The sequence below is a fragment of the Falco cherrug genome, chromosome 14 (genome assembly GCF_023634085.1).
Source record: "Falco cherrug isolate bFalChe1 chromosome 14, bFalChe1.pri, whole genome shotgun sequence".
Lineage (NCBI taxonomy): Eukaryota > Metazoa > Chordata > Aves > Falconiformes > Falconidae > Falco > Falco cherrug.
The window spans coordinates 22,754,556-22,782,020 of NC_073710.1; the positions used below are offsets into that span (position 1 = coordinate 22,754,556).

The 27,465-nt window shown below is 49.6% G+C and overlaps 1 protein-coding gene across 1 annotated transcript in view; it reads left to right on the forward strand.

Annotated features, from left to right (window-relative positions):
- The window catches only part of ZFHX3 (zinc finger homeobox 3), a 173,774-nt gene that overhangs the window by 43,891 nt on the left and 102,418 nt on the right, over nucleotides 1-27,465 (forward strand). The window contains 3 exon segments of the mRNA XM_055726321.1: nucleotides 15,817-16,168; nucleotides 16,170-18,570; nucleotides 22,331-22,827. Of these exon segments, the coding sequence (XP_055582296.1) occupies nucleotides 15,863-16,168; nucleotides 16,170-18,570; nucleotides 22,331-22,827 (3,204 nt within the window). The 5' untranslated portion in view covers nucleotides 15,817-15,862.

The following is a 27,465-nucleotide window of genomic DNA, read 5'->3' on the forward strand; positions in this document are numbered from 1 at the left end:
AGGCTTTGAGCAGCACCTGAGGATACCCCTTCAAGGGAGTTCCATTTGACCGGGTGGCTTGCCTTTTCGCTGTGCTGGGAAACTCTTTTCTGAAGATGAGAAAAAAATTCCCTTGGTGCACCTTCTAATTGTTCGTTTAGGAGCAGAACTTTCCTTCAGCTGGGAGGGCTTAAGGCTGCTGTAAAGTACCAATTAAAAGTAGTAGTGATAATGAAAACAGATGGTTTTCAGGAAAAGTAAGTGGTATTGGGGCACCGATCTGCTGTCGCTGGCTTCTCTGCAGGAGTGCCAGCTAGCATCCTCAGAGCTGCATATCCAGGGGGGCTGGGGAAGGGGGCTGGATCCTGGGCTGGGCAGCTTGTTCTGCATTAACGAATGGGGTGGGGTGGGGGGGGGTGGGGGGTGCGTCAGTCTTGGTCAAGTGTGGAGGTGCAGTGCAAAGCTCACATCGGCTGGATGGAGCCGCCGCTGCTGAGCAAGTGCACGGGGGGTGCGTGAAGGTGGAGCGGAGTCGGAGCACCGAGGCTGGGACTACCCTAAGCCTGGGACCTGGAGCAGTAAGCAAACCGCTGCTGACCACGGGATAGTCCAGCATTGCTGGAGCCTTCAGATGCTGTTACAGAACGAATGATAAATAACGCCGAAAGCAGTGAGGTGCAAGCATTGCTTGATCCACAGCAGAGTCATATGGTTACTTTACAGTCCTGTGTGTCCTGGTGGCTTCCAGTAGCTTCACTCTGTCACTGCTGCAGTCATCCTGGGGGCAATGGGTTTTACTGGGGGAAAAAAATCCCATATTGTGGAGCTGTTTTATCCTATTTCTCAGCTGTAGTTCATTAGTGACCTGGAAGGTGCTGTGATTTAACTGATGAAGAGGGGGTTTTGTTGGTTTATTTTTTTCCCCTTTTTTAGTACAAGCAGAGCCTTTTGCATGTGTAGGTTACAATCCCCAGCAATCTTAGCTGATGAGTCTTTGTTGTCTAGGTCCACCGTGGTTAGCAACTGCCGTTACCGTTACGGCACTAATTACCATGCCTAGTTCTAAAGTGGTTTACATGGGGGAGCTGGGAGTTGCTCAGCTAAGGTTAGTCTCTGGCTTAAGAGGCTTTCTGCAGCGGGTTTCTGAGCACGGAGGTATTAACAACACAGAAGACAAAGACCACTTGAAATTTCGTCGACCCTTTTTGGTTGCTGTGTTAGGGGGTTTTTGTTTTGCATTTAAAAGATTGGTCTGTCTCTCCCATTGCCTGGGCTTGCTGACTGTAACTGGAGACCTTTCCAGGCCTTGGTGGGAAAGTGTGGGTGTCCAAAGGATGGGCTGGCTGCTTAGTAGTCATCTTCAGGACTGTTACTTGACTTTTGTGCTGTAAGAAAGGCTGTTTCTACTGCTAGAAAGTTGATATGTTCTGTGGAGCTTTCCATAGGTGACCAGAGGATTTACTGCCTCAACGTTTGGTACTTGTCCCTCCTTGACAACTTAAGCTATTTAGGTGCGCTGTCCCTTGTTGCAATGTCGCCCACTTTCTCCTGTTGTATGGAGGGTAGAACAAAATCGTTTAAGACCGAATCATCATTTTCTAGAACAGGAGGGAGTGAAAAATAAATCCCAGTAAGGCTTCAGAGAAGTGCCTCCATGCTGTGTCCTGGAGTGTGCTCAGCAGTGTTGGGTGGGCCTCCCAGGGAGGACCCCGCTGGGCTCTGCTGCGTGGGGCCGTGCCTTGCGATGTGCTGGCTGCTGTGCAATGCTGGCGCCGCGCTGGCTGCGCGGCTGAGAAGTGTGCGTAAAACACAGTGTCACGTACAGAATTGAGGGGCTTCAGTTGGTGCTGGTTGTTAGTGCTTCAGACGGAGAAGTCAGCTTTCAGAAGGCTTGCAGGTGTGCAGCTGGACTTGGCTGTAAATGATGGCAGATTTTTCTAGCAACAACAAAGGGTCCCTTGTCTTGGAGGACCTGATGCGCTGGTGCTTGGTGCTCACGGCAGTTGACTTCTGCTCTTTCTGACCCTGGCGGGAGGGGAAAGTTGGAGGCTGGCCTTTTCAAAGGGTGGTAGGAAGGGAGGTCTCCTCCCTTGTCTAGATTTTAGTGAGAAAGGGTTGTTTTCATCTTGATTATATTCAGAATTACTGATGAGAGGCTGAAAGAGCAGCCCCAGCCCCCTGAGGCCTCTGAGATGAGTTTCATGAGGCTCTGCAGCCCATCACCGGTATTTGGGCAGACAGAGGACAAGTTTTTAGAAGTATGTGTCCAAATCTTCGGCCTCTAAAGCAGTGGCTGTGTGGTGTGATGTATTTGCTCATCGGAATGCCGGTTTCAATCACATTGTTGATTCCATCGTTAACCTTTTAACTGCTCTGCAAGCCAGCTGGAAAGGTAAAATGCCATCCTCGCCAGTCTCCTGTGATACAGATGTGCATGGCAAAGACCAGGCTAGAAAGAAGGGGTTGGTTCAGCAGCGAAAGGATGAAAGGCTTGAGAGGATGTGTAAGGTTTTGTCTTTCACCCTGAAGAACTTGGCTTGAGAATCTTTTGCTGACTATGTGTATGGAGGAAGCCTTTTAAAAGTGGGGAGGCGGCAGGGAATGGGGGGGTGAGGGAGGAGGCCCCAGGGAGTAGGGAGGTCATTCTGATGCTGATGAGACAAGGCATTAAGAGGAGGAGGAAGGGCCAGAGCATTAGTCAGAAGCACCATCTGTAGTCTAGACCAGGTTGAGGCCAGCCCGCAGTAAGACTGCTCTGACTGCTGTAAAGTTTATTTTGCAAACATTGACTGTGATCCCTTAGAGAAAGCAACCCAGACTGCATGAAAGCAGCCAGCCAGAACTGTGGAGTTTGCACTGAGTACTGCCTGCAGTCCATAGCATATGGTCCTTTGGGTTAATACTGAGATGAAGCTGTCAGAGCCCTGTCCATACTGGGAGATAATGGGAGCCATACTCCATAATTACGGCCCGTAAAGCTGCTGACAGAACCCTGGAGCTTCAGCCCTTGTTAAACTCACTTTCAGCTGTCATTTGGCAGTGGTGGCAACGTGGAGCCCGGTTATGTTATAGCTTCCGTTCCTGCTCCTGCTGATGGAGCAGTAATAGGTGCTTTTGCCAGAGTAGACAGAATCTGGCAGTTTGTGTTTTGCTTATCTTCTGAAGGCCAGTTCATGCCTGTTACTGTGTTTAATTCAAGGGAAACCCTTTGGTATTTGAAGCGACTTGAGAATCAAAATTCTGTCTTGCTTTACGCTGGCAGATCAGTTGCTCATCTTGCAGGCACCCGGTGGCAGGATGACAAGCTGCTGCGTGTCACTTGCTTTTGAGGTACGGGCTGTGTGCATGCATACCCAGTGCTGTGCAGAGGTGGGTCTCCCAAACCAAGTATATCTGGAGTTCAGCCTTCTCAAAAGGAGTTCTTAACGCATTGCATGATAATTTAGGCCATGCAGGGGAAAACTCTGTTAAACCTTCTTAAAATTATGTAGAAAACTATAGAAAGCCTGGAGTAGAGAAGAAAGCAATTGAAAAACTGAAGAAAATGTTTTGGAGTGGGAAGTTGAGTTCTGATTTTCAGCTGATCAGAAGGAGGACCCAGATCTGAAGTTACAAGTTTTGGACCCAGATCTGAAGTTACAAGTTTTGGTATTTGAGCTCTTGCTTCCCTGGAAGGGGGTGCTCCAGCCAAGGGGGGGGGGGGGGCGGCTTTTCTAAGAGTGTGACCACAGTGTGGGGTGTATGCGTGTTACATAGTAGAGGGTCTGTGTCTAGTAATGTGACCTCTGTCCAAGCAGTAGCTTGGAGGTGGAGGTGGCTCGGGGTTGCAGCTTTGGCAGAGTAGAGTGTGGAGGACTTGCTGAGGTTCAGAAGGGCTTCAGACAGAAGGTTATGCTCTGGCAATTCTTATTTTTGTAAAAAGCTCAAGACAGCACTAGGCGCATCCTGCAGTCACCCTACAATTATCATAATAAACAGTTTTATCATCTGCTTGGCAATCAATAATGTGGCTTATGCTGCTTTAGTATCTCACTGGTATTGATTACCTTAACAACTGTGCTGCGGTCAGCTTCTGTTAACCCGTGCTCTACTGGTGGGGCTTGTCTGTCCTGCTGCAGGAGGCAAAGGACTCTGCTTTCAACCTAGGCATGCGCAGAAATTAACACCAGGGCAGGTCAAAGCCAGATTTTAATCAGAGAGGCTTGATGGTAGGATTTTGATCCAGGAACGTGGAAGTGAGTGCGTATTCTGTGTACATGGTATCTTAAAACAGAAGGTTTGAGATGTGATTCTCTGTTTGGGCTCAAATGAATTTGGGCTTGTGTATTGTGCAGTGCTTTGTCAGAAGGGGTTTCCCCCGAGCAGTGCGTGCCCCGAGACCCCTGCCCGCGCAGAAGGAAGGCCGTTCCCTCTGCAGTGAAGTTGTAATGCTTTGCCAGGGACCTGGGCTCCGGATGGGACTGGAAGGGGAGCACGCCCTGGACATCCCCTCGGCTGCTTCTGGCTCTGCTGTGACTACCCGAGAACCGGCTGACGCACTGGCGTGCTGGCGCATCTCACACCCACCTGGCCTCTGCCTGGCCTGTGAGAGCAGCAGCTGCGGCTGTGGCATCAGGTACCTGCTGTGCAACCCCACCAGCCCCGCAGCAGCCTGCCAGGCTGAGATGGGGGAGCTGAACGCTGCTGCGGGTACCAAAGACTTTGTCTCAGCTAATTGAACCCTTGGGGGTGTTTGACAGCATTGCCTCCGCTTCCGGCAGAGCAGTCGGCGATTCAGAATATCAGGTTAGTGGCTTACTCCATTTTGGGAGGAAGAAAGATGACCATGTCAGCATCCAGGTGGGACCTCATGGAAGGACGGGACTTTCTGGGATTTGGGTGTACCTAGACAGTTGGGTCTCAGGGCCCAGTATTTCTCCTAATGGAATTTCCCATCATTTACTGCCCTGCTGATTTCTGATCAATGAAAATAAAATTGCATTGCCTCCTGAGAGGCTCCATGTATGGCTACAGCCTCCAGCTGTGTCAGTTCCGGTAAGATAATCTCATCAAGCGTGCAAGAGGGTAATAGGAAATAAAAATAAAACCCACAATTAGCAAGAGGCCAAGCAGCAGAGTAACACTTTCAGTCCTGGAGGTCTGGAGAAGTGTGTGTAGTGGCTTCCTTCCCCGTCTCCAAAGGTGCCTGCATCCCTCGCAGGTGTGCTGTGGCACGGTCCTCGCCGAGTTCTGGAGTCTTAGCATTCCGCCGGGTATATGCTTTGAAACACGTATTTATCCTATCTGTGTCAGCTCTCCCTTGTGAGATGGTTAAACTTTCACAAGAGACGTGTTTGTTCTGAAGTGTTTCAGGGACGTAGCAGCTGATAGAATGGCTGCATACTGTGGAGTAGGGAGAGCGTGAACTTGAGACTTTGAGCCGTCTAGCGGCGTGTAGTTATTGACTCCTGTTGGTTGCTCCAATCAGGAGGGTTTATTTTGACCAGATAAAGAAAGAAAATGCTTAGGTTATATCTGAAGTCTAGAGCAGAGCACTGTTTCGGTAGCAGATGAGTGTGCGGATGCTCTGTTTACAGGAGCATGGAACTGCTTGGATCTGCTAGAAGTTTGCTAAAAAGGCACTCCAAACAGGAACGTGTCCCAGTCTTGCTGGCAGGTTTCTTTACCTGTTTTAGTGCTCTGGGTTTTTTAGGTTATCCTCCAGCGATACAGCTGTGACTGGTAAAATTTGCTCCTTACCAAAACACGGAATGACTGATCTGAGCACACATCCTGGTGACCTTTGTAATGGAGATTTGCAATGCTGGTGTAATTCAGAACTAATGTATCTGAGAGCCACGGTGTTTGTCTTAAGTAGCAAGCGGAATGGTTACTGAATGACCTAATGCTGCTGAGCCTGCTCTCCTTGCCCAAAGCATTGGCCTTCCCAAAGGGTGGGAAAGAGTGACTGAGCCCGGGACCAGCAGCGTGTCTGTTTCCTAACAAGGACTGGATCAGAGCCCTGGCAGAGGAGATTCACATGACTTATGAATCTAACTCTTACCCTCTGCCTGGCCCTTGACACTAGTCTGGAACACACATGTTGTTTGGGTAAATCAGTGGAAGGAGGGAGTGTTGGCAGGACTTCTTCCCTAGGCGTGTGAGCCTGCGTGCGAAGAGCACTGTGCGGAGAGCAGGGTCTAGCAGCGCAGCGTTAGCTTCTCGGGCTGGGCCGTCCCGGGCTGGCGGTGTCCGCTCCTGAAGTCGTGTTGCAGGGCTGGTTGAGGCTTGGCAGTGGTGGTTTGTAAGAGTTGTCTCTGGGAGCAGCAGTGCAAATGCCTCAAGTGTTTCCGACTGGGTGGGGTTGCTCAGCGCGTTAGGTAACTGGAAGATGGGAGGTGGATGAACTGTCAGCAGAGCTACAAAAGCCAGCTGGAATCCTTCGCTTCCAGGAGTTGCTGGTGTGGTTTGTGTCCTGTGGTCTTGCTATAAATACACTTTCTTCTTGGATTCAGGAACAGCGCTCTGACCATTTAAATACCATCTTGGATTTGTTTATATGCATCTTTAGGGTGTTGGAAACTCAGAACAATTCTTCTCTCTTACCAAGCATCTCTGGTGGGTGGGTGTAAGTGTTGCCTAGTGCAAGGTCTGAGGGATGTAAGTGTCCTTTGTAGTGGGGACCAGGTGGCCCAAACGGAGCTGTGGCAGCTCCTACTGGTGCAAGCTACTGGACAGGCTGCTAGGGTAAAAATGAAGGAGGGGGAAAGGGCAAGCTTCAGACTGTGGCAAAAGGGGTGACCAGTAAGGCTCTCTTCCTGAGGCATGAAAGCATGGTGGGACTTGGGGGGCTGTGGAGTCCATGTGATGGATCGAGGCAGTTTGTCCTCGATAGCTCTTTGGTTAGTTTTGGAGATAGGTCAACAGCAGTGCACTGAAAATGCAAACCAGATGCAAATGTAGTTATTTATGCAGGAGCATAGGCTGGAAACAGCATTTGACAAGAAACGTTGGGGTTTTAGAGCAAAGGGGTGAGTTGCACAACTGCAGAATCATGGAATGTGTGGTGTTTTGAAACAAACCAATGTGGAAAAAAAATCTGAAACTTCCGTGGTGTCCTACACAAGAGGAGAGGTTTGTGCAGGACCTGAAAACAAGCTCTTTGTCCTGGGAGTGTACAAATGCCGTGCCACTTACGAACTATGCAAGTGTTTTACTCTCGTTTTGTGCAGAAATGCAACTGAAGCTAGTTTACCTCTGCCACAAAATACTTTTGGTGCAAAGAGCCTCTCTGGAGGAATTTATGCTCTTTTCCCCAGCTGCTCACTTGAAACCCTCTGGCACTCCTGGATTACTCTGCTCTCAATGGCAGTGGGTTGATGATTATAGAAATACTTTTGTGTGTAGTACAGTAGCTGGCTCAAAGGGATCAGAAAACTTGGAATAATAGTTCATAACAAAATGTTTTCTGAAAAGCTGCCTGAATCTTGTATTATTTTCATTGTCTCAATTTTAGCCGGTGTGAAGGACAGAGGAAAAAATGTGGATAATGTAGAAGGTTCACCTTTTCAAGGAGACCCTTTCTCTTAGTTTCATGCCAAGTGCTTGAGCCCTACAGCTTTCAGTCCTGTTTTGTTCAGAGTTTCCTTTGCTTCCTGCTGCTTGAAAAGCTGTTTATGCTAATGATCCTGTGAAGATCTGAGGAACTGGCTGTGCCTATGCATGTGAGCCTGTGTGTAAGAGAGCGCTTGCATTTTCTGTCCCGTTAACGAGCGTGCGCAGTGCAGCACTTGTTTGTGTTGTCAGCACGCCAGTTCTGGAGCACCGTCGGCTGCCAAAGGCAAGCCCTCCATGTGGTTGTCTTCCTGCTGAGAGTAGACCGTCCTGTCCTTTTGAGGTGCCTGATGGATCTTTCCTTTCTGTAGACCACTGTGTGTTACCTCATCCTCTTCTGGGACCTTGTGCCCTTCAAGACCCATTGCCTAGAATCGCTCAGAAGGGAGAACGTGCAGTGTTTACAGGGGCTTCCACAGAGGCAAGTGAATTCACTGAGAGGGTTGTCCAGCACTGGAACCGGCTGCCTGGGGAGGTGATGGAGTCACCATCCCTGGAGGTGTTTAAAAGACCTGTAGACGTGGCACTTAGGCACGTGGTTTAGTGGTGGACTTGGGTAGTGTTAGGTTAGCAGTTGGACTCAGTGATCTTAAGGGTCTTTTCCAACCTAAATGATTCTGTGATTCTGTGGATTCTTGGTTGTGCCGGGATAGCAAACGGGTTTGCAAGGACTTGCAGCCTCAGTACTCTTGTGGACAGGTGTTGGAACCCATGGATTACTGTTGGTTGGAGCCTTCTTCCACCAGCAGGCAGGTCTGGCTTGCTAATTCCACTCCTGGTGCAGTGGCATTGGATGTGACTGTGTGTCCAGCTGGAAACAGCAGTCTGGCACTGAGAAGTGCCTGCAGAGAAGCTCTAGGAGAAGTCAGCACTGAGCTTGGGCTTTTGGTTGGTAAAACCTAATCGCAGAAGAGGAAGAAGACTAGGTGCAGAGCTTGTTCAGGATTTGGCAAGACTGATACCTCATTATGAATATTCAGCAAACTGCATTTGTTGATGAGGCAGCTCCAGTGTGATCAGGTGTGTGCCAAAACACAGCTTGGTCTTGCTTGGAAAGGTGCAAGATGTGACTTGCTATGTGAAAGAGGAAAATTAGTTTATAACTTCTTCTTTAAAATGTTGAACTTGGCAAATAAATATCTGTATTTTCAGGGTTTTTCTTGTTAAGAATTGCATTAGAGGAATCCTAAGGCACTGACGTTGTAAAATGTTGATGGAAATGCTCAACTAGAAATCATTCTTCAAGCCATGCATCTGCATTCACTATTATGTTTAGATTTTGGCTAATAGGTACAATTTTGTCCTAATATTTCAAGTCCTGTTGCAGAAGCCTTGATGCTTCCCTTAGGCTGGCAGGTATTCTTACTCCTTTCTGGCACCTTAATGAATGAGAGTGAGCTGGAATCTGTGTCTTCTGTTTAAGGTGGAAGATGAAAGCATTTTATGAAACTGTGAATTGAAGCTATCTCTGTATCACTATGAAGCTGGAAGTATACAGCCCTTGTTGCTTAGGAAATTTAAAAAGATCTTTCTATTCTAGGAAGTGACTTTCTACATATTTGTGTGATAACAGCTGCTGTATAAATCTCATAAAGTGACAACATGCTTATGGAACCTTTTTACCCTCTTATGTGACCATCCCGCTTACTAAGTGAGGCAGTGTGTGATCATGTAATTAAAGACAGTATCATAATGCATATGCATACAGGAGCAAAATTAAAGTTGCTTTGGCAGCATACATTCTGTTCTTCCTTAATTTTTGAATTTTTGATCCTAGGTAATGGGTTTTGTCATGTCTGTCTTTCCACATGTGATTTCCTAAGTGTTACAGGAGTGCTTTGTAGCATGCCAGGTGCAGGGAAGCGACACACAAAGCTTTGATGCTCTGGGTTCATTGTGTCACTGCTCCAGACGGACACGCTAATTGCCCTGCTTCCCCCCTCCCGGACTTCCTGCTCTTGGGAGCTTTGAACATACCTGGTCCTAGGGATCGTGAAGTTCACCTGGCTGCTCGGTCACCTTTGGTAGGTCTATCCCTAGTTTTCAGACTGAAACAAGCATTGTTGAATGCTGTTCTTGAGACAGGAGCTCGTTGGCTGCCCTGAACACTAGCGCTTGCCAGGCTCTGTCCTTCGGAGGACATTGTAAAAGGCCAAGCCGAGCGTGTAAGGAGGGGTGTGCTTACCCGCCTTTAGTCCTTGTGCTGTCTTTGTCCTCCTGCCTCTGTCCCTTTCCGCTTGCCCTCTGAATCACCAGCACCTGTGCTGGAGCTAATCGAGGGTAGCCTCTCAGCCTGCATTTATGGTATTGATTTATAGAGCGTCTGTTGGCACAACAGGTAGGTGTGTATTTACAAAGTTTAGAGGCCGTTGTGCAGTTTCTCCAACAGGAACCACTCAAGCTCAGTCGCTGACTGCGAGCGTTTGCGTGAGCTCCGTCTTCTCTGGAGCCATGGCAGAATGTTTAAGAGCTGGCTGGAGTTTGAGCGTCTGCTGCTTGCCAGGATGCTCTGAAGGAGCAGACCCTGCTCATTACAGGGTTGAGCACTTCTCTCACCGTGCGGCTGTGGGAATAGGCAGGGGGAGGGGTGCCTCACTGGGTATCTTCCAGGGTAATGGCCGTGGATGTAATGCATCTGCTTGTATCTTTTCCCTGTCCTCAGCACCCTTTTTTTCATGGTGCCATGTGGGTCATTAGCTGAGGGAACAGTTTCTCACTGTCTCTTTCTCCTTTTGTTTTCCTCCTTCCTCATTGCTTCCAGTCTTGGTTTACTGCCAAACAGCCTCTTGTGAAAGGGCCGCCTAATTAACCCTGTGCTAATTAACAATTTAAAATTACACAGCACGGCTGTTCATATTTAATTCTCGGGAAACCTGGGCAACAGCAGGAACCCCCTCCTCCCTCCAGCTCCTGTCCCTGCCACCCGCGCTGCCGCTGCGCGTCCCTGGGAGGGAAGCAGGGCTGGTGGTGTGGGCCAGGGGCTGCCCCAGGAGCCTCCGGCCTGCCGGGGGGCGAAGGGTGTTGCTTTAACACCAGCCACTCCTTGACGGTGGACGCGTTACTGTATGATGGCACATCCGTCCTTGTGAGGATGGGGTGGGGGGCTGTGAGGAGGTGACAGTGGGGAGACGTGGGGATTGACTTGGCTTGCATTCTGGACAAGACGTGGCTGCAAACTACCAGCCGTGGTTAGTAGAAACTCTCGATGAAAGTGTGGGGCACAGTGCAGTGCTTTGGTTTGCACTGTGCCATTCAGATGCAGCTCAGCTCTGGGCTGCCGTGGCTGATGCTCCTGCCCTGACGGAGCGCTCCCTGCCCTGCAGTGCCTGCATCCTCCAGCTGCATCCCACATCTGGTTGGAGGGGCTGCGAGATGCAGCAGTGCTGCGGGGAAGGGGCAGGGGCTTGGGTGGGCTGTGTGCCAGAGGCACGGTGAGCATGGCGGCAGGAGCAGCAGTGGCATGCGAGGCTGGAGAAGGGACCGGGGAGAGCCCTTCCTGCTGCTGGGGCGGTGGGAGCACAGGGAGTCTCCAGCACTCAGGCTGTTCTCTCTGTAACTGGAGTTCATTGATTTTACGGGAAACCATGTTTACAGACAGAGTGCTGATCGACCTGACGAGTTGACTTCTGCCTCCTTAAGTAAGAACTACCTTTTCTTATTGACTGGCCGATAAACAGAGCAGAGAGGGCGGGGGGCAGGGAGAGGATGGGAGGTGTGGAGCCTGCAGTGGTCTGTCTGTTCTTGCAAGCTCTCCTTGTCCCACGTGGGTCACTTGGGGTGGGCTGGGATGGAGGAGGATGCAGGGTCCGTAGTAGTAGACTAGTAACTATGTTGTACTCCTGCTTAGAGTCTGGTTTGCTTTAACGAGGAAATTGCTCTTTTCAGTTTAGAGGGATGATAACTGCAGTTCCTACGGGAATAGGAACACTTACTTCTTTGCCTCTTCCTCCCTCAGCATCGTTCTTTAGGAATAGCTCTGGTGATGAGTGGAACGGGCAAGAAGAGCCTTGCTTTGCGTAGGGGCTTGGCCTGTGTCCAGGGGCTCTGGCTGGCCGTGTTTCAGCTGTGGGTTTTTCTGCCTGCCCTAGAAGGCTGCCTCCATGTTGAGGAGAGGGAGAGGCAGGAAGATTCCTTTGGAGTAGCACCTCTTGAGCTGGTTAACTTGGAGTGAGTGGGGGCAGAGATGTTAAAGTAACCCAAGGCAGAAAAGCCCACCAATTAATTGGTAAGCGCTTGCAGGTTTGCCTGGCCTGGCTGGGAGAAGAGATTGGCTTTCTTGTCAATAAACAAGTCCCCAGTGCAGCATCAAAGCCGCAGTCCTTTATCAATCGCGGCCTCCTCTTCCCGCATGTTCCTGTAACTTACCAAGCATTTATTACATTGATTTTACAATCAGGCTGTTAACCCTCCCGCCCCATCAGCCCTGCTAACCCTTTTGGCCCAACTATCAGTCAGGCACCTTCCTGCCAATCAAGAGCTTTTGATAGTGGAGATGCTCAGGTGCGTGTTGGATCTCGTCCGGACCCGTTTCCTGGGGAGCTGGCTGTGCCGGCGAGCCGAGCGCCTCTTGTCTAAAAGCGCTTGTGGGGTGCTGTTGTTCCACATGGCATTTTGAAGTCTGCATAGGTATTCCCAAAACTTTTCTTGGCAGAAGTATGAGGAGTTTCTTACTTATTTTTTTCCACCCAACGTGATCTGGTTTAATTTGGATTGCAGTTGTCAGTGCAAAAGGTAGCGGTGGGAGGGAGGGAGGATGTCATGTTGTGGGAGGGTGAATATGCAGCCTCAATACAGAAGGATCTGGGATCAGTTTAAAGAAAACACATGGCTAAGGACAAATGTTCAGTGGGAGAGAGCTGGTGCAAGAAAGAGCTGTTACAATGCAGTGTTGAAGTGTCGTTAGCTAAAACTAAAAAGGTGACCAAAACTGGCTGATTAAGAAGATCGAGCCTTTCAGCAACAGGATTATGGCACTCTTCTTTCTTATGCCACGCAGTGCACTAGGTTATTTTTATTGCAGAGCAAATCGCTGTTTATTCCCAGTGCAACCACAGACAGCTGTGTATGGCATAGAACGCAAGGAAAGTGGGAACTGGAAATGCTGTGAGGTGATACTGTGTGAGAAAGCTTTGGTCATTACGCCATTGCACCTCCATGTCCTTCCACAGGCGCCCTTGCCACGCTTGCTTTGAGAGATGTTGCTTTCTGCCTTCATGGGTAGTTGTAAGTGCTTTTCCTCAAGCTTTGCCAGAAGTAAAATAGGACAAAAACCTACCCGGATACCTTCAAACAGGTATGCCCAGGATGCCAGTCTCGTGGTCAGCAGTGTGAGGGATTTGACTTGCTTTCGTCCTGTTCCACTGCAGCTTCCCGCGGCCCAGGAGTGATGTGTGAGTGTAGGGGATGTTACTGCTGATGCAAGGGTGAGAACAGACGGGAGACACATCCCCCTCCTCCCTCTAACTGCTGGAGTGCTTTCTGGTGCTGGCGGGAGTTTTTTCTTCCCTTAGCAGTAGGAGGCTCACCAGGCAGGGAAGGGGTACCGGGAGCTGTGAAGTAACTACTAGGCAAAAGCATTTAGGAATTGTACTTGCAAAGAGTGTGCAGGAGTAAGCCCCAAAAAGAACAGCAGTAATTTGGAGGACAGGGGAGAGGGATCCTCTTCTCACCTTGGGGGATCATATCTGTTCTAACGCACTGCTATTAATGTTAATCTGTAGTATCGCAGAAATGATAACTTTCCATTGTTGTGGATGAAGACGGGCTTGGAAAAAGTGAAGGCATGTAGACGCGCATGCATCTGACACGCATACAAGGACAAGGACATAATTACACATACATAATTGTGCAGGAAACAGCATAAAGGGAAAATATGAACACATGAAGGTATGGATGGCTTTGTGTAGTAAAGGAAAATAAATTGGTAGATAATGAAACCAGGAAAAAAGATTGCTCCACTTTATTTTGCTTGAATTAATTCATGTAATTCGTTCAGTGCTGCTGTGGCGTGTTGCCTGCTTTGCAACTTACGTGGCAACTTTTCAGTACTCTTCATACTTTTTCCTCTTTTTCCCCAATTGATGAGGTATCAACCGCATGTCTGTGCATCGAGTCCCCAGGTGCTAGCACCATTGCGTGCATTGTGCGCCAGGCAGGTGGATGCATGGGGAAAAGGCTGTTGTCTGTTACAGGCATGCTGCTCTGCAAGAGCTTGCGAGGGTCTTCCAGGTCTTGGGGACTCAAATCGAGCTAGAGAACACTGGAATAAATATATAATATGTAATGTTTAGATAGCAGTGTACGTTGCCCATAGTCTCTGCTGAAGGAGACCAAGGGCAGCAGCAGGCTGCTGATGTGACTGGAGCCTTTGAGGGAGGAAACCTTAAAGCCCGAGGTGTCAGCTGATGCGTACGCGAGTCTGCTGTGTACAGACGGGTGGGGGGGCAGGGCTATTAGTCAGGACTAATCATCCTGACTATTAGTCTGGTCTGGCCAGAGCTCCAGCTCTGTGTGCTGCTTGGAGTATTTCATGAGCTGAAGTGGCAGCTCAGATGCTCAGATAAGAGCAACTTTGATGAAGCTGTAGTAAATGAGAGAGGTTTAAAGGGAGACTTAAAAGAATTTGTGTAACTTTAAATGTATTATTTAGAGCAAAACCCAGTGAGAACAGCATATTGTTAAATTACATTAAAAACCACCCATTCCCCCACACCCTTATGCTGAGTATCAGCAAAAACTCTCCCCAAACTTGTATTCAGTTTGGGAACAGTCTGACAAGCAAGGTTGTGCTTGTGTTTGGTTCGTAGAATATAAAATACTGTGGACAAAATCCTGTGTGGCATTGATGACCACAGATTTAGAGCAGGAGTCTGTTGCTGTCTCTTGGTTCACAGACTGTAAAAATGTGGTGAAGTTGGCCTCTGCTTGCGCAGTTTTTCCTCGTTTGTTTTCTGTGGATGTTTTCTATCTGTATACACAAGGAAATCTGTGGACCACAGGTTAAAAATCACTTTCACAGATGAGGTAATAGTGCTTTAGCTTCTGCTGGTGTTTCCTCCCATGTGGCTTGTGCAAGAGCTCTCCATAGGAAGCAGACTATAGAAATGCTTCTTTGCAGACAGGATTCTTGGTAGGGTTGCAACTGAACTGGCCAATCTCCTGCTGATTTGTGGTCTGCATTACAATGCTCCAGCTCCTGACAGTAGTGCTACCTAATCTCATAGGTCTGTAACCTCTAGAAAGGCAGGTCCTGCCGAACTGGCTCAGTTAGGGTTGCAGTGTGAGAGATGCTGGCAGGATGCAGCAAATCCGGTAGTGGTGGTGGGGAGCTGTGGATGCCAGCTGTGCTCAGCAGCCAGGGCTCGCTGGCTGCCTGACGGTCAGTGGGAGTTCTCCGGGCCTTGTTGTATTCGGTGGAATGGAAACAGTGGGAAGGGTGTCCTTCCTCCTCCTCCAGGACCTGCATCGCCATTTGCCACGGGGCGGGGTCAGGGAAGCCGTCTGTGTGCGGAGGCTGTGCCCTGCAGATCTCGGAGCTTTCTAGAGTGTGGTGGGCTGACTGCCTTCCGATCCGCAGGATGGACCCTTGTCAGATCTGGAATTTCCTGTTTGGTTTCTCTCCTGACGTCTCTCCATTTAAACTCTGTCCAGAACACAGCAATTAAGTCTCCTGTGCATACCAAACGCTGTTACTCCGAAATCTCTGTGAATTGCTCCGAGTCCCGTGGTCTGCCATGGAGGTGCATGTGGCAGTTCTGGTTCTGTGCTCCCCGAACCGCTAACAGAAGGGAATCGCCCAAGCAGCAGCTGGTTTAGGGCAATTTTTACAAAGTGCTAAAGCTCCAACACTGTTTTGTTCTGGTGTCTTAACTCTGTTTCTGTCAAAAGCTTTTATGTTACATTTTTGTGTGGGTGTGTGTTTGTTTCCTGAAGATATGAGGCTTCGGGGGCGGCAGCGCAGGTCCTGCCATCTCCGTGCCCCCCTTCAGGAAGGGTGTCGGGGGAGCCTTTCGCCACCTTCCAGGTCCCTTCAATTGTGTTCCTATTTCCATCGCTCGTTTCCAGCGGTGTGTTACCCGCGGCCAGGCCGCTTGTCCCTGGAGCCAGCCTTGGGCTGCCAGCTCTCTTGGCCTCCCGTTTGGTCCTGAGGAGCGGGGCTGGCAGCTTTTGTGGTGGGGGGGTCTTCACAGGAACAGTCTCTCTTCCCTGACTCACCGGCCTTTCTCCTTCTCTCCTCGCCTGCAGGTCCGAGCCGTACCGGGTGCAATGAGCGCTCCGTGCCGGCCCTGCCATGGAAGGCTGTGACTCGCCCGTCATCCCTGGGAAGGACAATGGGTGCGGCATCCCTCAGCACCAGCAATGGACTGATCTCAACAGCACCCACCTCCCCGACACAGCCGGCAGCATGGAGCAGCCCGCGGCGGAGAGCCGCGGCCCCCTGGACAGCCTGAGGGTCCCTTTCCCCGAGCGTGTCCCCGAGAGCAGCGCCGCGGCCGGCCCTGGCCCCGAGCCCACCGGCAAGGAGGTGAGCTGCGGCCAGTGCGCCGCCTCCTTCGCCGGCCTGCAGAGCTACATGGAGCACCGCTGCACCGGCACCCCGCCCGCCCCTGCCGCTGAGGGGGGAGAGCGGGAGCGAGAGCAGTGAGGATGGGGAGGAGGAGAGCGACGTGGAGAACCTGGCTGGCGAGATCGTCTACCAGCCGGATGGCTCGGCCTACATCGTGGAGAGCCTCAGCCAGCTGGTGCAGAGCGGGGGCGCCTGCAGCAGCGGCAGCGGGGCTCTCCCCTCGCTGCTCCCGAACTCTCTGCCCAAGCAGGGAGAGCCCTCCGCCGCCGCTCCCGTCTACCCACAGATCATCAACACCTTCCACATAGCCTCATCCTTCGGGAAGTGGTTTGAGGGCTCAGACCAGGCCTTCCCGAATACCTCAGCCCTGGCGGGCATCAGCCCCGTCCTGCACAGCTTCCGCGTCTTCGATGTGCGACACAAAAGCAACAAGGATTACCTGAACAGCGACGGTTCTGCCAAAAGCTCCTGTGTATCCAAAGATGTTCCCAACAATGTGGACCTGTCCAAATTTGATGGCTTTGTGCTCTACGGGAAGAGGAAGCCCATCCTGATGTGTTTCTTGTGCAAGCTTTCCTTTGGGTATGTCCGCTCGTTCGTGACCCACGCAGTGCACGACCACCGAATGACTCTGAGTGAGGAGGAGCGGAAAATTCTTAGCAATAAGAACATCTCCGCTATCATCCAAGGGATAGGCAAAGACAAGGAACCCCTTGTCAGCTTTCTGGAACCAAAAAACAAAACCTTTCAGCACCCTCTTGTTTCTGCAGCTAACCTCATAGGCCCTGGACACAGTTTTTATGGTAAATTCAGTGGCATTTGCATGGAAGGTGAGCAGGCCCTCCAGGTCGGGGCGGCCAGTGGAGCGGAGCCCCCGCCGACGGGCGTCCTGGCCCCCAGCGCGCTCCTCAACCTGGGCGGGCTGACCAGCTCGGCTCTGAAGACTCCCATTACCTCAGTCCCCCTGGGCCCACTGGCTTCCAGTCCCACCAAACCTTCAGAGGGGAAGGACCCTGGGGTGGCAGAGGGGGAGAAGCAAGAGGGGGGCAACCAGGACAGCCTCTCGGAAAAGGCAGAGCCAGTCGAGGAGGTGGAGGAGGAGGAGGAGGAGGATGTGGAGGAGGAGGAGGAGGAAGAGGAGGAGGAGGAGGAAGAAGAAGACGACGAGGATGATGAGGGTTGCAAAGGACTGTTTCCGAGTGAGTTGGAGGATGAACTGGAGGACCGGCCCCAGGAGGATGCTGGGGCTGTGGCAGGCGGTGGCAGCAGCAAAAAGGACCTTGCTCTCTCAAACCAAAGCATTTCTAACTCTCCCTTAATGCCTAACGTGCTCCAGACCCTGTCACGGGGCACAGCTTCTACTAGTTCTAATTCTGCTTCTTCCTTTGTCTTTGATGGTGCAAACAGGAGGAATCACTTAAGCTTTAACAATGAGGGCGGTGGAGCCAGCGTGGCAGAGGGCAGCAGGAGGCTGGACTTTATCGATGAAAGTGCCAATAAAGACAATGCCACAGCACCAGAACCAAATGAGAGCACGGAGGGCGAGGACGGGAGCTACATCTCCCATCACCAGCATGCTGGCCCCCTCTGTGAACTTGGGGGTGGGGAGTGCCCCTCGGGGAGCGGTGTGGAGTGCCCAAAGTGCGACACGGTCCTGGGCTCCTCGCGGTCGCTGGGTGGCCACATGACTATGATGCATTCTCGTAACTCATGTAAGACACTCAAGTGTCCCAAGTGCAATTGGCACTACAAGTACCAGCAGACGCTTGAGGCGCACATGAAGGAGAAACATCCCGAGCCGGGTGGCTCCTGTGTCTACTGCAAAAGTGGACAGCCACACCCGCGGCTGGCACGGGGTGAGAGCTACACCTGTGGTTACAAGCCCTTCCGCTGCGAGGTCTGTAACTACTCCACTACTACCAAAGGCAACCTCAGTATTCATATGCAGTCGGACAAGCATCTCAACAACATGCAAAACCTGCAGAACGGAGGGGGAGAGCAAGTCTTCAGCCACACCGCTGGGGCGGCCGCGGCGGCTGCAGCAGCTGCGGCGGCCGCAGCAGCCAACATCGGTAGCACCTGTGGGGCCCCCTCCCCCACCAAACCAAAAACCAAACCTACGTGGCGGTGCGAGGTGTGCGACTATGAGACCAACGTAGCTAGAAACCTTCGTATTCACATGACCAGTGAGAAGCACATGCACAATATGATGCTGCTTCAGCAAAACATGTCCCAGATCCAACACAACCGGCACCTGGGCCTCGGCAGCCTGCCGTCCCCCGCCGAGGCCGAGCTCTACCAGTACTACCTGGCACAGAATATGAACCTTCCCAACCTGAAGATGGACAGCACTTCCTCAGATGCACAGTTCATGATGGGTGGATTCCAGCTTGATCCCACCAATCCCATGGCAACGATGGCTCCATCTCTAGGTGAGGCTGAAGGGTTTTCCACCGTGTCCATGTGTGAGGGAGGGGTTGAGTTTGCATTACTGCAAAACCCTCATTCATGGACTGGACGCTGCGTGCCAAATCCCCTCCTTCTGTCTCTGCAGCCTCCTGTGTGACAGAGTCACAGAGTGGTTTGGGTGAGAAGGCACCTCAAAGACCATCTAGTCCCCCCCGGCCAGGGGCAGGGGCACCTGCCATAGCCCAGGCTGCCCCCAGCCCCGTCCAGCCTGGCCTGGGGCACTGCCAGGGATGGGGCACCCACAGCTGCTCCGGGCAGCCTGTGTAGTGCAGCTCCAGTGCAGTGAGTTGCCTTTGTGTGGTGGTTGAGGATGCAGACTACACAGTGGAGACACCTCTCTTCTGCGCTCCCCCAGACCAGTTTTTCTTGTCCTGGGAAAATTATGTTACTTTTCTGGTATGTTTTTTAAAAGTTTTAGTAGGGAGCTAATAAAGCAGTAGATAGGGATTATTGCTGACATGATTAAATGTTCCAACTCATTGTAGAAAAAAATCCTTACTTTACAGTGTGTTTCCTAATGGTTTTTCCTTGGTTTGGTGAGGGGTGTGAGTGCTTTGGCGCGTGGCTTTGTGAGAGGGTATGGTCAGCTGCTGGCAGTCTGAGAGGCAGGTGTTGAGCTGGTTTGTTACGTGCTGCGTTGCCCTGAGAAGAAAAGGTAAACAAGTTTTGAGAGTTGCGATGAATTCGGTGGGAGAGGTGCTGTTCCTTTCCTGAAGAAACTGAGCTGAAGCTGTTCTCTGATGCCAGTGTGAGATCCAGGAGTCAAGGCTTGACCAGATGAGAATGATTACACTGGAGGGGAATGGTGAGAGAGAGAGAGAGAATTTCTCTCTGCAGATGACAAAAGCGCTTAAAAATGAACTACCAGATGCGTTTTTCCTGACAACAAGGATTCATCGTGTTCGCGTTGGCGCTGCACTTGGCGCTGCGGAGGGCACACCCTATCCCCGCACGATTTAGCCCAGGAATTAGTTAGAATGGGGGTAGGGGGTCAGGTCCTGTTAGGTTCCTCCCCCGTGCTGCTGGTGTCGCCCAGGGCCGGCAGCAGCGCGTGCTTCCCAGTGTGTTGGAGCTTTGCAGCACACTAGAACGAGAGCTGGCATGGAACAGAACCCCCACGCTTCAGGTGTGGCGGCTGCTGACAGGAATTAGTGCTTTTTCTAACTTGTGTTGCTGGTGCTGAGAATTTTTACAGTGCCTTGAGAAAGTGTGTGAAAAGAAGTCTGCTGCTTTACCTGCTTTCCTCTGAACTAGTTTCTCTGTGCTGCACTCTGCCTGCTCTACCCTTGTCCATCCATCGATGCTGTTATTACTGACGCACTCCATTATTCGTTCGTTGGTCTCATGCATGTTCTCCTTTCCTTCAGCTATTCATAGTACAGTTTATTATTAGTCCAGAAGGACATGAAACATATGAAAGAACAACAACACAAGACACAAAAAAAAGAAAAAAAATGGAGGAACCCAAGTGACTGTGTAGTTATCTTCTTCCCCCCCGCCCCCCCCCCCCGTGATGTCCCAGCTTGTATCTTTGGGAGGTGAAGGACACGATCTTTTTTCAGTGTCCTTTCAATAGCTCCAAGTTGCCAACAGATGTAATAGTCGTTTGTAATACAGCTTGTAGTGTATAAAGTTACAGTGTCGTCTGTGGTGTGTTTCTTGGAGGGCGCCCTTTTGGAGCTCATAGCCCCTGCTTACTGAAACACGGGGCACTTGGCATGGGAGAAGTTGGGAGTATTTTACCTGAAGTCTCCTCAAGTGCATGACAAGGCCTTGAACATCTGTGAGGCTGCCTGGAGAGTGATTTGTGAATTGTACACTTCTTCTGGTTGCAGATCTCAAGCTGAGTGTTATGGAGGGAGGCCCTTCCCGTGTTAATAAACACTTGACGTGAGCTCAGCTCATTAGACTCATGTCCATACACTATGGAACGTCACTAGAAGTGAAGCACATTTTTCCCATTCTTACACTTCAGCCCAAAACTGCATTTGAGTAGAATATTAATAATTCAGAAAAGTCTGCCTTTGGGTTTTACTGCATGATGTGTATCATCGCCAGAAGAGACTGATTTACAGAGAGGATTCACAGGATATACCCTTGTAAAGGGATGCTTAGAAAAATCACTGCGTTTAGGAGATACGGACCATAGAAGGTAAGCAGTAGGTTCCTCGCTCTTCGGATACTTAGTGAGCAGGTGCAGAGGGTATAATTCTGCTGTGGCAGGGAGGGATGGAGCGGCTCAAGAAAAAAGATGGTTGACTGCTTTGATGGAAAGACAAGTGCCTGGCAGTGCATGCAGAGGGGACTTTCCCTCTCCGACCAGTTCTCCGTGTGAGCACAAGATCTGCTTGATGAAAATGAGGTGCTGTTCCTCTAACAGTCTCGACATTCAGGTTGTCTTGTAAGCTGTCGTTCCTCCCGCTTAGGACTGTAACGAACATTGTGGTACTGCATTTCTGCAGGAAAAAAACAGTAGCATGTACGCTGCCCAAAGCTGTGGTCTGCACCCGCTGTGCTTACGTGCTTTCAGAAAGGTCAGTATGATTCTGCCTGAACCTTGACTGTCTTCCCAGTGTTGGCTGCTTCTCAGCAAAGGTTGAAACTTAAGAAACTGAAAGTTAAGGAAATAAAATCTCTGTTTTTGATTGACTGAGTAACTGTCGACCTGAAGGTTTCTTTAATAAGATCATTGAGCTATGATGTAAGATGAAGATAAAATCCCCAAAAGCTGCAGGAGGAGCATAAATGTCTTAAAAGTGGAAGAGGAGAGCAAGGTGGAACAAAGGTCCTAAGGAGAGGCTGGTGGTTGGTCTCTGTGCTTTGGCATAAGAAGTTAATGTTAGAAAAAGGAAGTCTCTGTGTCCACATCTTCAGAGTGCCCTGATGTAAATAAGAGCTTGCTGCATTCATTTCCTGTGAGTGAGCAGAGTGCAGCTCTTGGTTTGAAGAGCAGATCTGACACTTACAGACAGTAGGCGTCCTGCTGGCTTTCCTTGACATGCTCTTGCACTCTGATTATTAATAGTGGTTGTCTTTTCCTTGAGTGTACAAAACGTCTGTCAACACTGGTTTTAGAAGGCTGTCCACCATTTTGAGCTCTTGGACAAGAGATGAGATCTAATAGTGCAGGAGTGGCACTTTGCAGATTTGGTTTTTATACTTGCTGCATTTTGCGCTGTTGCCTGCTTCTGACGGTGGTGCGGTGGCCTAACTGTAATATTCCCGTCACTTGGACTTGTGACTGTTGACCTTTTTTTATTTGGCAGAGACCGCGCTCAGGTACTGCATGAGGTAACATTTCTTGCTTCTCCAGGCTGGCAACAAAAAACAGGATAAAGCGTTACACCGCTCTTGAAACGACCACAGAGACTTGCAGTGCGGTACTAAGGAATTCTTCATCCTCTGAAACTTTGTAGGGTTTTTTCTTGGCACCTTCCATGGGCAGAGGGTTGGGTACTTCTCCTTCAGCGGGTGGGTAGCGAGGGCTGTTGCAGTCCTTTCCCAGCCTTACACACTGGCTGCAGTTGGTTTTTTTTCTTCAGTTGTGGTACTGACCGACAGTGCAGAGGAATAAGTGCAGGGACAGCTGTGCTGGGCTGTCGCTGTGTTTGGTGGGTGCAAGAGTTGCACTGAGAGCAGTGAGTGTTCTGCTCTGTGCTTCTCTTCTGGCAAGTAAAGAATTCAGCTTTTCTGACCTCTTTCTCCCCTTTTTCCTCTGTGCAGTGGGTGGAGAGATCCCCCTGGACATGCGGTTAGGTGGTGGACAGCTGGTGTCTGAGGAGCTAATGAACTTGGGTGAGAGTTTCACGCAAACAAACGACCCATCGCTGAAGCTCTTCCAGTGTGCTGTGTGCAACAAGTTCACTACAGATAATTTGGACATGCTGGGCCTCCACATGAACGTGGAGCGTAGCCTCCCTGAAGACGAGTGGAAGGCAGTGATGGGGGACTCGTACCAGTGCAAGTTGTGCCGCTACAACACACAGCTCAAGGCAAACTTCCAACTCCACTGTAAGACAGACAAGCATGTGCAGAAATACCAGCTGGTAGCACATATCAAGGAGGGTGGCAAGGCCAATGAGTGGAGGCTGAAGTGTGTGGCCATTGGGAACCCGGTACATCTGAAATGCAATGCTTGCGACTACTACACCAACAGTCTAGAGAAGCTGCGTCTTCACACGGTGAACTCGAGGCATGAGGCCAGCCTGAAGCTCTATAAGGTAAGGGTTGGCTTTACTTCATCTTCTTTCGTTGCCCAAGTGCTGGAACAAAGGAAGATGTATTTCAAACCACAGTGGATTGTGATCCTTTGGAGATGAGCTGCTCAGATCTCCAGCAGGACGCAGTCTCATCTGCATGGTACATCTCTGCAGCTTGTGATTCTGGTAGCAGCTGTGGTTGTTAAAGCTGTAGACTGATGGGTGTTCATCTCCAGATGCTTTAATGGGGGCCTGTATGCCTTACAGCACTGCATATAAATTATTCTTTTACACAAAAATTCAGCAGTCATTGTTGAAAACATTGTGCGTAGCAGTATGTGCCACACTTTTGTTGGCTCTTTGCCATAAGGCAGCTTGTTAACCCTTAGGAGATTCTTCAGGAGCACTTAACAGCTTTCACTGTTGTCAGACAAGTGTGTTCATCCAGGCATTGAGAAGGCTGGGTGGATGGAGCAGGAAGGGACGGAGGGAGAGCGCCGCTGTCTCTGTGCTTTTATGCTCTGTGTACGTTGATGCTGGGATCTGTGAGCAAAGTGTTGCTCGAGGCTGGAAAAGAAGCCTGTGTACGCGTGCATGTTAGCCATGCTTATGGGCAGGCAGTATTTGGAGGTGTGGCAGGTTTTCATCCACAGCAGTATTTGGTCTATGACTGCCTTCTTGTTTTCTTCACACTTGTTTTTCTTTTTTATTTTGGGGGGTGTGCGTGTGTGTGTGTGTCCTCATTTTGTGTCGTCTTTATAACTGTCTTCTCTTTCCTGACTTGTTTCTCTCGTTCACAACCCCCTCCCCTTGCTGGCCTGAACCCTGTGGGCTGTAACCCAAGAGGAGCTCCGGATACAGTAAATAGTCCTTTCACTTGTGCAGCAGAATTGCTCCAGACGTTTCTATTGATTTTCACTGGACTTAAAGCTTCACCTTTTTCTCTAATCATCCCATAATGGCTTTAGTATGAACAATCAGGTACAAATTGCCATAAATCTAGGGAGCCGCATACCTTCCATTCACACGTGCTATCCCACTCATTGTCTTCTCATTTCTCTCTGTTTTTTTTTATATTTGTTCTGTCCTGGTCCTTTTCTCCCAAATGGGGTGAGATTTTTTTTTACGTGTATAAGTATATATACCCACAGACTGTATTTTGTGCTTCTCAATTAGTTCTTTGGATATTTTCCTTTATGTAATGGGAATTTAAAACCTGACATTGAGCCATACAGTCACCCACCCACATCACAGTGCAGACACATTAGATTTCAAAGGTCCTGGATTTTCCCTAGGAACGAGCAGTTGAGCAAATTTGGTGAGGAAAGAGACAACCAGGAGCATCACAGAAGGTCTGCCTTGAACCTATGGTTGTTGGATCTGCCTGGAGTTGATGTCTCTGCTGAGGTTGCTGTTGAGGCCCAGGCTGCTGTGACAATTGCTGTTGCCATCATCAGCTGGAATCCAGCATAACACAGCAGGGTCTGGCTCTATGGTCGGGTCTACACATATGCCTCCTATGTGTAGGAGACCTGAAGAGAGCAAAGTCGGCTTGGAAATGGGGGGCAGGAGGGTCCCAGTGAGACTTTTAAAAAGCCAGCTGAGGAATTGAATGTACTCTGTGGAATTCAGTTTGTGTACAAAAGTATTATTTGAAAGCTCTATTATGAGTTGTAACTTAGAATGTTGTCGTCTTATATATACATTGCACAGGTTTAAAAATTCTTTATCTAGACCCCTCGTCTACAGTGGTTTCTGCTAGGGAAGAAGCTATCAGGGCACTAGAATGCTCTCACTCTGAGGAAGAAAAAAAAAAAAAGAAAGAAAGAAAGAAAAAACACCACCAAGGTCAGACTGAGGGACAGCTGTAGGTGCTTGTAATAGATTCCTGAAATGCTTTCCTCAGGCAGGTGAAGAGGAATTGTCAGTTTTCAGGTTCATAAGTGGCCTGGGCAGTTCTCAGAGCTGTTACAGCCCTGTGTTGCTTCTGACACCAGCAGTGAAATGCCAGATGGAGAATGACACGTTTCAAAGTAATGACGTCTGTTGCATGGTCCATATATTAGCTTTCTAGTATGCCTATATAAAACCTGTAGCAGAGGACAGCAGACTGCTGGATTCACAGCATCTTGCTCCAGCGTAGCTGGAATCAGTGTTTGACTTCATGGAAAAACTTTTCTGTGGATGAAGCAAGCTTCAGTGCAATTCTTCCAGTCTTTAGAGTGGTTGTAATGCCATGTCTCTTTTGAAAGCTGAAAAGATGCAGCGAGAGTGGGGGTAGTTCACGGAATGGTTTCTCTTCTCTCAGGCCTTGGTGTGGTCTGCAGTAAATTGAGATTGATTGGATGTTATTTTTCCTCTTGCTAATGTAATCCATTAGCCTGGCACATGCATAATCAGTTTAGAGCACAGTTAACTGGATGTAATCGAGTTCATCCCTGCCTGCTGGAGAAAATCCTCTCCAGATGCTGCTGGGTGAGAGCGCATACTAGGCTGATCACACACAATCCTCCTTATTCTGCTTTTTTGCCATTTTCCTCTTAAATCACATGTTATTGGCTGCTTGCGTTGCCCAAGAGCCACTTCTATTAGTGCTACTTGCTGCCAAAAAATGTGATCTGGAGACAGTGCTAGCCCATAGTCTGGTGAACCTTTTAGTCTTGTCCTGCAGTGCTTCCAGTGCTGGAGGAGAAGGTCTGGTCTTCTGCTGCCATCTTCGTCCTGCATGCTGCAATAGCTTGCATCAGACCTCTTGCCATGTCAGTGATGAGGGGGCAGGGATGCTGCAATGGGGTCGTTGCTTATGACAAGAAACTGGAAGGGTCTGGTAATCTTTCCTCTATTCTTATGTTCTCCTGAGTCCCTGCTGCCCCCCCTTGTTTATCCTGCACTTGCTGGGGGAATGCCGTACTTGTGCCTCTCCCCATGACTACTTATCTCCTCGGTGTCACTGGTGGTTTTTATGTTCTGAGGAACTACCTGGAAAGCAAGAGTACCATTGTAAATGTGTGGCCTTAAAATTTTGAGGTGGGCGTACTGGCTTGAGGTAGGTAACGGGTTTGAAGATGCTTCATCTCTTAGCAAGGCCAGCCTGCCCAGTACCCCGAGGCTGGGATTGGGCTACACCAGTGCTTGTAAGCAGGGAGGCAGAGGCTGTGCAAACTCTTGACAAGTGCAGGCTTACTGTAACAGAAGCGAATTCTTGTCTCCTCATGACCGCAGAGGACTAGACCAGACTTGAAGCAGAGCAGCGTTCCCCACATCTGGAAGAGGTCGGGCAGTGAGTTCCTGGCGTCTATTGCACAGGTGGAATTTCCAGAAGGAATTAATCTGCATGAGCAAGAGCCAAGTTTGAACATTTCCTACAACTTCCTGAAAATCTCTAGTTCAAAACCTGCAACTCAGAAGAAGTTTAAACAAAGAACTACTGAAGAAACACATTGCTGGCCAGCCTGCCAAATGGGTGCATTCAATGAGTTCATTCAGTGTCTTCCTTTTCAGTCTTTCCAAGTGCTGAGTTAACTTTTTTAGGGAATAGAGAGTCTGAAGGAGAGGGTTTGGGTTACATGATGCCCTGCATAGAGGTTCTTTGTTAACTAGGAGACGCAGAGTGTGCAGGAGAATGACTCCTTAATATCAGTACTCAGAATACTAGCGGTGATGAAATGTGGATTCGTGCTGATTTGGAAAGAAATGAAAATGACCTGTGAAAAGGAAAACGGGAGGTGCAGCTACAACACAGAAGAAAGTGGTGGGAGCTCCCAGCTCTGCTGCAGAGCACTGTGTGTCTCATCCTGCCTCTCCCTGCCTCACAGCAGGAGTGTGCACATCTCTTTGGAGAGTGGAGAGCTGAGCTGGAGTTAACTGCAGCAAGATGCTGAGCTGCACTGGGGTTTGGGAGCTGAGCTTTACGGTTCCAGTTAGTACAGTATGCAAGACAGACCAAAACCAAAAGCATGTGTTCTATGCAGTGTTAATCAAAGAGTTATCATGGGACTCTTGGTCTTAAATGACGATTCTGATCAAATAGGCAAATTGAGAAAGTGGGTGGAAAGAAAGATAGCCCCAAGGATGCAGCAGCGTGAGAGTGCAGAACGTGTGGCCGTGACTGTGCACATTAGCTTACTTGACTCCAGTAAAATACCACAAAATCCCCAGCGGTGATTTACATCACACAAATGAGAAGAATGTACAAGGCTCTATCACCAGCTACAGGACCAGGATGGTGGCTGTGTTGTGCTAGGGGAAATACGACAGCCTGCAGTGTAGAAAGTGCAATAGGAGACTTTTTTTTCAGCTACCACTCTGGAAGTGGGGTAAAAGCGTCACGGCGACATGTGATGCAGTGACTAGACTTCCAGAGGCTCTTAAGTGTCAACTTGAAGAAATTTGTTGGAAAATCCCAAGAAAGTTTTAATCCCAGATGATGCATGGAATATTGTATGAGATGTAGTTGCTGAATGATAATGCATTCAAATTCAGTATCCTTCCATAATAGAAACAGACAAAAAGAGTGTTTACCATAACAGTATCTAGCTTTGAAGTTAAAACTGCCTGAAAATGGGTGAGGTACTGTTAGAGAAATTAAAAGGGTGTGATGTGTGCAGGTCACAGAGGGTTTGGTTAAAACCACATTAGGTGCATATATTAAATATATAC